The sequence below is a fragment of the Hypanus sabinus genome, chromosome 28 (assembly GCF_030144855.1).
Source record: "Hypanus sabinus isolate sHypSab1 chromosome 28, sHypSab1.hap1, whole genome shotgun sequence".
NCBI classification, from domain to species: Eukaryota; Metazoa; Chordata; class Chondrichthyes; order Myliobatiformes; family Dasyatidae; genus Hypanus; species Hypanus sabinus.
The window spans coordinates 27,154,156-27,166,458 of NC_082733.1; the positions used below are offsets into that span (position 1 = coordinate 27,154,156).

The window sequence follows — 12,303 nt, forward strand, 5'->3', positions numbered from 1 at the left end:
GCTCTCAGTTTCCCTGCATGGGAAGTATGGCATTCTCTTTGCAAGAGTACTGCTTACACCTGCAGTTAATGAAGGAATATTTTCAGAATTGATTCAAGGATTTGGATGACTTGGGAATTCTGGACTGGGTAATTAGCTAATTTCTTTGCTAGGTGGAAAAACAGGGAGAGCTTACAAGAAGAAATGTTGAAATTCAGAATGATGGAAGAAACAAAAATGCTTTTCAAAAATGTCGGCTTTTGTGGTACATGGCTAAACTGTCATACAAAGTTCCCTGGTCTTTGGAGAAGAGACAAACTGCTTTTTATTGCATTTCCATCCTCCTACCTTATTGAAAAAAGGTTTCAGTTCAAGTGAACCACATACTCACAAGAAACAGAAACCACTTGGACATTGTTACGTGTGGGAACTTCAGGCTTTTGCTGTCACAACTTGCTAAAAAGCATCAAGCTCAAGGATCACATTGGTATTGAAGCTGCCTTACAGCACACAAATACTATGTAGTTAGGTTTAAAAACAAATAAAAATTTAAAGCAGAATTATTTTCATGTTAGCATACGGTAGCCATGTTTTTACACCATAGGGACGCCAAGAAGTATATTCTGCCTAAGAGAGGCATTCAATACATAGTGCTTTGGGGGGGGGGGGTGTTGGGCTAGAAGTTGCAGAAGTCTGCATTAAAATATGGTCAGTAGTGTACAATAATAGTAAGAAAACCTTTAGAATGGAAATCAGCTTTTGGGAAGAATGACTGTATTTTTAAATAAAGGTTTGCCGATAGATTCATAGAAATTTTTGGGTGGAAAGTTGCACACAGAGGAAGAGTTCAGAACTGAGGAAAGCACCCAAAACTTCACAGCAACCAATGCCGTCACTCACCATCCAGTTCTGGTGTGTGTCGTGTTCCAGTCTCACAGCTGGGAGACACAGACACATCTAGAATTTCTGTCTTCAAGGCAGTATTTTGCTCCAAATTCAATACAGCTGAAACATTTGGTATACCTGCACCATAAATTTTTTTTCATTGTTTAAAAATACCCTCTGTCAAATTTAAATGGCAACTGTTTTATACTAGCCAATGCTAGAAAAACTCAAACATTTTGGTACTAAGAACTATAGTTTTAAAATTACTTGTATCCAATAATACTGCACTGAATTAAGTACCAAGTTCTTTTAACTCTATGTTGCCAGTGGTCAACAGAGAAAATTACCTTCTAAATGTGATCAGGGAAAAATACAATTATAGAACATGCAGCACCATTAGAAATGCAACAAATGAAACATATTAAAGTCATAATATAGTGCAAAACAAGTAATAATCATGGACTCATTATACGTTCAAGGGAGGTCATCAATAGACCAATGTTGCAGTGCTGTTTATTGATTTAGCTCAGAACCCCCAGCACACTCATCCACACCTTTCTATTGTCCTTTGGCTTTCTTTTCTGAATGATAAATAATAGTAAGATTATTCCAAATCTGAAGGCAGGCAATTGGACAATGGTATACGTGACTAGCTTCAGTCCAGATATAAGCTTCATTACCCACAGCAAAGTTGCTGTTATTAATCGTGTACCAACTAAACAATTTTGCAAAAAAAAAGTCCCACTAAAGCAAATCAAAGCTTAAAAATACTGATAGAATAATTTATTGTGATTGTGCCACTTATAGATAAAATGACAAGTGCAAAAGTTTACTTTTATATTAAAAAAAAGTCTTAAAGGGGATCACAAAAGTTAAAGCTGAGAATTGTAAAGTATCAGATTAAGTAAGCAAAAGTCTGTCAGGTTGTGGTAGTGTTTTGAAGACCATGCCTTCACCTTCCTAGAGTAAGCTCTCCGACTCCTTCCCTAAACCTCTTACTTCTGTGAAAACCTATTTCTTTGATTAAGCTTTTGATAAGCTGTCTTAATATCCAACTGTCAAGTCATGGAGCTTTTTGGGATGCTTTATAAGATTAAATGTTCTGTAAAGATGTAAGCCCTTGCTGCTATGTTGAAGGAAACTGACCTACCTGGAGAAATTTCTGGCCGCTTTTTAGGTTTTATTATAGTTTTTGCACCTCCTCCAAATACTGCAGCCCAGGTTCGATTATTGAGTGGATGAGCAACTAAACGAAAGAGCTCATTACTATCCTGAGTAGCAAGACCATGAATCAAAAGACTCAGGTAAACACCAATCACTGCCTCGCAAAGCAACACATTCAGTTTGGGTTGATCATCTTCCTGAACAGATCCGAGAAGATTAATCAGTGATGAAACACCTGGAACAAGCAAATCAGATATATTATTAACCAGTCAAACAGGAAGATGACAATTTCTTGTATCATTTTATCCATAACTACCTAATCACTAAGTAAAAATAAATCAAAATTTGTAGTTGAGTTAAAAAAAAACGAGATTTGCCATCTTACCAGGCCAATGTGAAGGTGAAGAATTAGGAGTTACATGCTCTTCAATGCTTTCTGTCCGTAGTCTACGTCTTTCTCCCAATAGAAGCCCCTGATAAACCATCCCTGTAAACAGGTTTGTGGCTGTTTGACTGTTAAAGCAAAATTCATAATTTAAAAAGCTTGTCTATAAACAATCTTGTTGGTTTAAGAGACAACATAACCACTCTAGATCACTGTACTATACAAATCAATGTGGAGATATTAATTTAAAGTCACCAGTTAATTTGTCTGCTCTGAAAGTATCTAGATGAGTCAATAAATATTTTAATTCATATAATCTTGCAGAAAAATTGAACTCTTTTCCTTGTAATTTCTAAATTTGAAGAAAATGATCACAATGAATACATTTACCTGTAGCTGTGGCTGTCGCAAAGAGATTGGTAAATGCAGGCCGAGAGTGAAGCTGCTGAAGTGTGCAGAATAAAAACCTAATAAGAAATGCAATTCAGTATGAGTTACAAGGATAGCTTGGAGAAACATCACACATTAGTACAAACATGTTTTGTATCAATGCTTCTCTTCAACAAAGAACACTTTAATTTGAAATACTTTGAAACAAAGACTATCTTATATTAGAATAGTTAAGAATTAATTACTCTAATGTACGCACAGGGTTGCCAAGAAACTCAACCAGCTAAAACTGTGTAGTATATCTGTCCACAGCAAAATTAAAGAGATTAACTACAGCCAAGTAACGAATGACCACTTTAACTTTTTCAGTATTATTAAGGAGCCAAACTAGTCATCAACTGTACACTTGAAGTACCACAGATGTCTCTGGCTTGGTTTGGATAACTAGTAAAGTTTTTCTTAACGTGACAACATGAACCCAAAGTGAACTCTTCTCCTTTACTTAAAGAAAATCTCACTGTTAGATTTCCCTTTTCCTAAACAGAAGTAACAATGGCAACTGATACAATTAGTATTTTAAAAGATAGCAAGCTCTAATAAAATTGTTACCGTATCATCCTTAAGTCCTGGAAGAGGTGGACAATTCATCTGTACCACTGTGTACAAGATATCATGGATGTGATTACTCAAATGCATGATGGGATTGGCTATCACAGTTTTCGTTGAAGCAATGGCTGCAGAAAGGAGGGGCAAAGTCGTAGGTAAAGGAAGAGGGGACTGAAGCTGTTTCACAGTGGTTTCCTAACACATGACAATAAAATCAGTATTAGAATAATCACGCACATTGCCTTACAATAGATTAACATTGTATAAGAATAATGTAAAACTTCTATATCAGCAATTCATTCACAGTGAAGTAAAAACTCTGGTGAAATAACAATTCCTTATTAATAGAAACATGGATTGAGAGGTTTAGATAAACACCAATGGCTGCCTCACATTCTATTTAGGTTGATCATCTTCTTGAACTGCTCCAAGAAGATTAATCAGTGATAATACACCTGGAACAAACAAATGAGAGAATGTATTAACTAGTCAAGAAGTCTGCTTAAAATCTTTATTAAATCACTAATTCATGAAATATTAGTATTTGGTATTTTTAGTCTTACAAATAACTACTACTACTAATCCTACTAGGCCAGTGTGAAGGTGAAGAAATAAAGAGTCCTTTGCTACACAACTATGTCTAAAATTACTTTGAAAATATTAAATATGCAAAATAAAGCCCTAGAAAACTGGAAGCTTCAAAAATGTGTATTTCACAAAGTCTAGATAAAAGTCCAAAGCAACAAAGTTAATTTCTTATTACAATATATTTCATGGTTTTTTAATTTACATCTTCAGTTTATATTCTTTTCTATTTACTTTTCATTGTGAAATCTGACACAAACTACAGTAAAAACTCATCACTATGGTGTCTGATCGACACATTTTTTGGACTACTGGATGTATTTCCAATAAATATTCCAGCATGTAAAGTTTATTTTTGATGTTACACAGCACAGCAGCATAATAAAGTTTCCAGCAAACCTGATAGATTTCAAAGAGGGGTAGGAACATGATGCCTGAGGGAGCATGGGAATCAATATCTAACTAACCAGATTTTTTTTCCCAATACCTATTTGACTGGTTGGGAATTCTCCTTGCCGTACACAATGTGGCAATACAACTATATATTGCATGTAGTGTCAATGCTACCCACCAGAAATCTCTAGGCAACTCTGTGCAAAAAAAAAGGAGGGAATGAATCTTGGTATGACCTCTATAGGCAAAGAAAGGAAGTGGATAGCAAAAATGTACTGATTTACATTACATTGCTCCTTTCATGACCCAAGAAACCCCAAAAGGCTTTACAACCAAAAGTGTACTTGTCCTTTCTTTTGAATGTGGAACATCAAACCATAGAAATGTGGAATATAAAAACAGCATCAGCTGGCACCCTTGTACAGTATAACACACTCTTTCCAAAAACAATGAATGTTACTAAAAAGCCCTAGTCCAATTTTTCAGAGAAACTTGCATGTGTTCAGGAAGGTACAACATCAATTCAGGCAGCACCAATAGCACTCTTCCAACCACAGATCACTGTTCTATTCATTTGGCTATGCCTGTCATTCCAAAGGGCAGGGAATGGCCACTCGGGTCTACTGGCCAAGATCTTGAGAGACTACTAAGACACCTCACATAGGATTGTGCATTAAGGTGTCGTACAAGACTACATGTTGGCAACATTGACAGAAGCTCCCAGGGAACATTAACTTGGTACAACATTCCTTGTAAAATCACTATTGAAGAAAATGTCTTTACAAGACAGTTTCAAGGAAATTAGTTGCAGAATTCTAGACTTCATGTACGTTTGATATTCTGCTAATAGCTTTATTTATAATAAATTCAAACCTCCGCTCTCACATAAGAATACTTGTTTCTTTTACCACCTTCACTTGCATTTCTCTGACACTCCCTCTTTTATGATCACTACTACATTTTCTGTTCATCTCTCCTGTACACATCAGTAGGACAGAAAATTGGTATATTAACCAGTGAAAATAATGCCTCTTGGGTTGCATATCACCAAGGTGTAGTTGAACAGTTGACACCCAATGTTAAATGCATATATCAGAACTTTCTTCAAGACTCATAAAATCATTTCAATGAAACAGCTCACATCCTTGATTGGCATCAACTTATCACTTTGTACATATGGTGATGTGGGAAAGGTCCTTCCTGCAGTGCCTGTGCATCCCATACCCATGTGCACAAATCTGTGATCACCATGTTTGTGCAGCAGACCCTGTTCTCTATTACCTTGGATATCCTTGCCATTGAATCAAGACCACTTTATCAAATAAAAAAATGGAAACCATAGTAAACTGCAATAGCTCTCATTGTAACTATGGCATTAATATGCAATCTTTGTGACTGACTGATTTGTTACTGGCCACAAATGATGGTTTTGAGTGTGTGTATGTATTTTGAGGAAGTTGGCAGCTGACCACTGATGCCTTTGGTTAGTCAGCCATTCTCCTGAAGGTCAATTGAGAAGCAGATAAAATATTATGAAGAGCATTTCTCTAATACAGAAGTGAGCAGCAAGCTGTAGTATGCAAGATAAAAATAGCTGTGGCCTGGAGTAAACACAAGTCTAACCAATGGCTCCATGTAAACCCTAGATGGATAGAGTCTTCTGTGATGACCCTTCAATGAAACCTGTAAACATTATACTTCTGTGAAAACGTTTCCAGAAAACCAAGGAAGGTTATCCTTACTGGTTCAATGCCTGTTACATAGGAAATGTCTTCTGCACACATCAGTAGAACATAAAATCTGTACATTAACCCGTGAAAAAATGGCAGTTATACACGTCAGTGAAGTGGACTTGGACGGTGAACATCCAACAATAAGTGCATATTATCAGTACTTCCTTCATAATTCAGCATATCTTTTCAATGGAACAGTTTACACCTTTAGTCTTTCATCAAATTAACACTTCATGCATACAGTGATGTGGGAAAGATTGTCCCCTATAACTGTGGTCCCTATCAGGAGGAGGAGGAGGTGTGTTGCGTCTGGGCAAATTCACATTCCGAGTCAATTTGGTCAGCAGCAAGGTGTTTGAAGATGTAAAACAGTATCTTCAGCATAAATTGTGTGCAAGGTAAGCTATTTACTATGCAGCACATCTGTATTGCACTCTGCACGTTGCCCAGCAACAAATATTGGTTTTTCATTACAGGCCTTCTAACCAACTACTGTCAGCAAAACCTAGTGAATACTGACTGATGCTTCTCAGTCTTATGTGGTTGAATAATCCCCGTGATGTAGGCAATAATATAATGCACAAAGTACATTTCTCATCATTTGAATTGATTGGGGGGGGGGGGGGTGAAGAAAATAAATTAAACTTCAAATTTTCATCCAAAAATGAGCACAAAACATCAGAGGATACCAAAAATTTAACCAGAGCATGAGCAAAATTGCTTGAACTCCATATTGATGTGATTTTCCAACTTGTGTTATGCATACAAATTTCTAGGTCACTCTGCTTTACCCACTGATTAGATTACATGCAAGATGCCAAAATATGTACTTATCATTAGTAATTAATTAGTAAATACATCTAGATTCTCATGGTTAAAACCATATGATTTCATGGAGTGTTTTTTTATTCGACCATTAAAAGACCACTTAAGAATTTTACCTGCTGAGATTCTTGTAAAAGGAAGACAAGTTCCATTCTGACTGAAGCTAAGCCACCACCCTGAGCTCCATGCAAGCTGCAGTAGCTAAGAAAGACTCTCAGCAGAGCTTGATTTCTCCGCAACCACCATTTCCTCCTTTCTGCGTGTTCTTGTTTTGCTTGGAGCCTCCTCCGATCAATCTGATGCCTTTCATACGAAGCTGCTTCTATACTCTCAGTTACTTCATCTTGGTCAAATGAATCACTGATCTTTTTATTTATTTCAACAACCACATCTTTCACTTCAGTTTTATAATTGCAGATTTGATGCATCGCATGAATTTCTTTTTCTAACCAGTTGTAGAGTTGAAATCGGAGCTTCCCTCCATCTACTTCATATCCTGTAGCTAATGTCCTAAGTTCAGTCATTAGAATTTTCAAGCAGGCTCTGAATTTTAGCTGTTCTGCTATTACATCAACTCGAGAGTCATTAGAAGTGGAATCCTCTCTTGGAACTGACTGGATCTCTTGAGGTACTCCTTTCTCAATGTTAGTTTCTTTAACCATTTCTGCATCTTTCATATTCAAACCACCTGCCTCTTCATCTTCATAGTCATCTTCTAAGTCATTATCCCATTCAAGTTTTAGGGGCTCATCAGAAAATGTCACTACTGGTGCACTCCAGTCAATCCCAGCAGAATTACTGGTTTCCCATTCCAAGCCTGATGAAGTCTGTGGCCAGTTTGCACCTATAGTGCTTCTTTTGTTTTCTACTGCACCATTTTTGTCTTGGTCACTCGTACTAGAGCTTTCAGTCGTCAAGGGTGGCTTTGATTTCTTCATGACTCTGGGGATTTTAGACAGTACCTCAAGAGCCAAGACTGGGCAACCAACTTTAAAATGAGCATTTGCTGTGGTGAAAAATAATTTCCTCTCAATGAGGTTAATTTCATCTTCACTGATTTTCTCCTTTGCAAGTCCTAAAGTAGCTAATGACCCTTCAGGAGGAGCAAAATGTTTTCTCATTAGTAGTGGATGTGCACGGAGATAGTTGTAAAAACTGAAGACTGCTGGATTGCAAGACTTTATGAGAATTCCTGAAACATAGTAGACACTACAATAAATACTTTTTTTTTTCCAATTTACTAGGTTAGATACAACCAAGTCAAAATTCATATATTACACCCATATGGGGCAATTACACCACATGAATAGTGAAGTTGCCAGAGCCCCAGATATTGAGACTCAAGACCTTCTTCCGACAGAGATAATGCAATAGGAACTGCAACAATCAGAAGTGACCATTGGCAACATAATGGTAAATGATGGCTTCTCTGATAAGAGAGCAAGCTTAGGTGGAGTAGGGGATATAAAATGAGTGCCAATGTGGAAGGTTTGTGTGAATTAGCAGAGTGGCCTCTGAGAATAAGTAGCGGAACACAACACCAACAACTGGCAGTAGCTAAGGTCAGAGGGTAGGGTTCATTTAGCTGGGGTAATATTAATTTTGCTTGCTATATTAGTGTCAATTTCTGTAACTATAATTAGAGTTGCAAAGTTGCAGCTAGAACCCAATCGACCATTGTAATCACTTCATCCTTAGATCTGTGAAAGCCTTTTGCTCACAGATGCTACTTGGTTATCTTTACCAAGTAAGACTGGTGGCATTTTTTCCAAAAACTATCATTTTGGGACACAAGAGAATGCATGGTACCTAAACTTAAAGAAAAATACACCTTGTAACCTAACACTTCGGTCAATATTATTTAAAAGAAACTTTATATGCACCTATTATTCCTACAAGCAACACACAAAGGAAATAGAGGAATCAACAGGTTAGGTATCATCTATAGAGGCAACTGGACAGTTGACATTTGGGGTCATACAGTCCTGAAGAAATGTCCCGACCCAAAATGCTGACTGTCCTTTGCATGTTGGTCTAGATTTCCCACATCTGCAATCTCGTGTCTCTATTTTTCCAACTAATTTAATTGCATATTTCATTTAAACAAGAAGTGTAGAGTGGTCATTCATACCTGGATGTTCTTCGGTACCTTTTGTAGGCTGTTCTAGCAACGTGTCCAATGCATTGGAATAATCTTTCATTGTCCAATATGCAATACTCCGCAGGAATGGATCTGGGTGCAGTTTACTTGGTGCAAACTCAGACCCACCTGGCTTACAGCCAAGAACCTTCTCATAGAGGATAGATTTACAAGTAGAGGAAGTTTCATAATCAGATTCGTACAATCGTGCAATAATCATGGCCAACTGGATATCATCCATTTTTTCCAAGATCACCTGTCAAAGCATAAACTTTGCATTTCAGTGTGACAGTAAGTCAGACAAACATTCATGCAAGTGTAAGGATTTCTCTTTTAAGTTAGCTGCTAAGGCTAATAAAATGACTTCTCTGTATAAACAAGAGTTCCAACATTTGGCCAGGTTGTGGGGGGGGGGGGGAGAGTCATCACCCCTGAGATCATGCCAATAGGCAAAGCGAGTGTTATACAAGTCTGAATGAATAATTGAATTGTACTTTACATTGAAATATGTAGACACCTGGATGTTAAAAATACAAAGAAAGAACATTCTCCTTCCACCATCAAGTGTACTACAGCAGTACATGAAATGTGGTTTACTTTAAACACAATTTCTAGACATCTAATGCTGTATTGTTTGCCTGTATTCATGTGTACGGTTGAATGACAATTAAAACTAAAGTTGAAATGATGTTTCAGCATTGTGACATTAAACTTAAATGAACTGATAAAATTGTTTCTTTTAAACAATCTTGGTCCTATAAAGATAACATTTTCTAACAATATCTATTACAGCAGACCACAAGTAATAAAATACTGCTTTGGCTAGGTTACTTTGGAAAAAAAATTAATTATGCTTTGAAGGAAAAATCAACACTACCTCAATGGTATCCTTTAAAGAACCAGCCAAAAGGAAAAATGCAGCAGCTTGCTCAAAGCGCTGTTTACCCAGCAAAGCAAATGCATTCTTTAAAGCTGCTTTACGCCATCTATCTTCACTAAAATTGTGTTTGAAAAACTCAGTCATCTTCTTATCCTGCTGAGATCTAAGGAAACAAAAATAGTTTTTGAATTACATTTCCGCTGCATGTGCTAAGTGTGTAACTGTGCTTTAGCATCATTCCACTAATCAAGGAAACAAACCAGTTTATTATTTTGAAGATTTTATGAACAATATAATGGAATTTTATAGGAACCCAATCATCAAGTATAATTGGGTACCTCTTACACACAACACATGCATGTATAAATGGTTGCATGGTCTTCCCTGTGTATAATGCATTACATATAGACCTAAGACAGGATAGTGCCATCAATTAATGAACCTTGTACAATTGACGTCATTAAAGCAGTGTTTTTTTTTTGTTAAGTGTAGTACTTAACCAAACAATTACAGTCTATCCCCGTATTATTTAAAAGGATCAGTGTCAAGGATATTGTCAGACCATCAGAATCAAATTCTTTCATTTTAGGTCATTTTCAGTTAAGGTTAGTTTCTTTGTTTCTGCCTAAGTCTTCCAGATTTGTGATGGACTTCATTCTCTTCAAGTTTCCCTCATGGCAAATGTGATCCCTGAGCCCTCAACAAACGTCAATTCTTCTATTCCATGTATCAGCCTCCCCATCTTTAACCTCTGCTTCTCTCTCAGTATCTTATCTTTTATGCACCCTCCCATTCCAAATTTCTCCTTGGATCCTTTTCAATCTTCTCGGTCATTTCCAACCAGCATCCCTAACTACTTCCTCAATTGTTCTCTCTCCACTCCTCTGCCAGTTCCCTAACAGTCCCCATCCACATAATCTTTTCCAGCAATCTGATAGTGTTCCCTCTCCTTAACTATCTTCAACTGGCATAGTCTCCTCATGACTTCCTCCCTCTCTTCACCATAGTGGGAAGTCAAAATTTCTTATAAAGTTTACACATTGAATAATTTCTATCCCAAGTTACCTAATATGCATTCTTTTCATTTTTCAAACATTGTGCATCTCTGAAGATATTTTGTAACATATTCTAACATATTGTAAGATATTCTGATGATTTACTACAGAAACCACATTTGAAAATGTACTCAATGATACAATATGTGACTTTCTACACCACATAGCATGCATTATCCCACCATTGTATTTCTGGTCACTAACACCAGCTAAGTAATAAAGCACTGCAACAAATTTGTGTCTTAGCCCTTATTTATTGTATTTTTGTTTACAGATACATCATGGTTACAAGCTCTTCTAGCTGAACAAGCCTGTGCTGCCCAATTACACCCATGTGAGGTGGGTCTTTGGAATATGGAAGGAAACAGAAGAACCCAGAGGAAACTCACATAGTAAAAAGGAAAATTTACAAACTTCTTACAGACAGCAGCAGGAAGTTTAGTGATGGACTTAAAACCAACTTTTACAATGAACAACTTCTTTTAAAGTCTGGTTCATCCTATAGAAATTTATAACCATTTAACAATTACAGCACAGAAACAGGCCATCTCTGCCCTTCTAGTCCGTGCTGAATGCTTACTCTCACCTAGTCCCACCGACCTGCACTCAGCTATAACCCTCCATTCCTTTCCTGTCCATATACCTATCCTTTTTTAAAAAAAAAAGACAATATTGAACCTGCCTCTACCACTTCTACTGGAAGCTCGTTCCGCACAGCTACCACTCTGAGTAAAGAAGTTGTCCTTCGTGTTACCCCTAAACTTTTGCCCCTTAACTCTCATGTCCTCTTGTTTGAATCTCCACTACTCTCAATGGAAAAAGCCTATCCATGTCAACTCTATCTATCCCCCTCATAATTTTAAATACCTCTATCAAGTCCCCCCTCAACCTTCTACGCTCCAAAGAATAAAGACATAACTTGTTCAACCTTTCCCAGTAACTCAGGTGCTGAAACCCAGGTAGTATTCTAGTACTCTCTCTATTTTGTTGACATCTTTCCTATAATTCGGTGACCAGAACTGTACACAGTACTCCAAATTTGGCCTCACCAATGCCTTGTATTTTAACATTACATCCCAACTCCTATACTCAATGCTCTGATTTATAAAGGCCAGCATACCAAAAGCTTTCTTCACCACCCTATCCAAATGAGATTCCACCTTCTGGGAACTATGCACCCATTATTCCTAGATCACTCTGTTCTACTGTATTCCTCAATGCCCTACTATTTACCATCGATGTCCTATTTTGATTAGTCCTACCAAAATGTAGCACCTCACATC

General features: G+C 37.1%; 1 protein-coding gene across 3 annotated transcripts in view; it reads right to left on the reverse strand.

The window, feature by feature from the left end:
• The window catches only part of dmxl2 (Dmx-like 2), a 149,743-nt gene that overhangs the window by 41,766 nt on the left and 95,674 nt on the right, over nucleotides 1-12,303 (reverse strand). For 2 of the 3 annotated variants that reach the window (XM_059952796.1, XM_059952795.1), the window contains exons 22-29: nucleotides 9,963-10,128; nucleotides 9,077-9,341; nucleotides 7,062-8,137; nucleotides 3,413-3,604; nucleotides 2,804-2,880; nucleotides 2,414-2,541; nucleotides 2,015-2,263; nucleotides 880-1,002 (exon numbers count right to left, since the gene is read on the reverse strand). In XM_059952796.1, the coding sequence (XP_059808779.1) occupies nucleotides 880-1,002; nucleotides 2,015-2,263; nucleotides 2,414-2,541; nucleotides 2,804-2,880; nucleotides 3,413-3,604; nucleotides 7,062-8,137; nucleotides 9,077-9,341; nucleotides 9,963-10,128 (2,276 nt within the window). The remainder of the gene's footprint in view (nucleotides 1-879; nucleotides 1,003-2,014; nucleotides 2,264-2,413; nucleotides 2,542-2,803; nucleotides 2,881-3,412; nucleotides 3,605-7,061; nucleotides 8,138-9,076; nucleotides 9,342-9,962; nucleotides 10,129-12,303) is intronic. The other variant, XM_059952797.1, reaches the window with a different exon arrangement.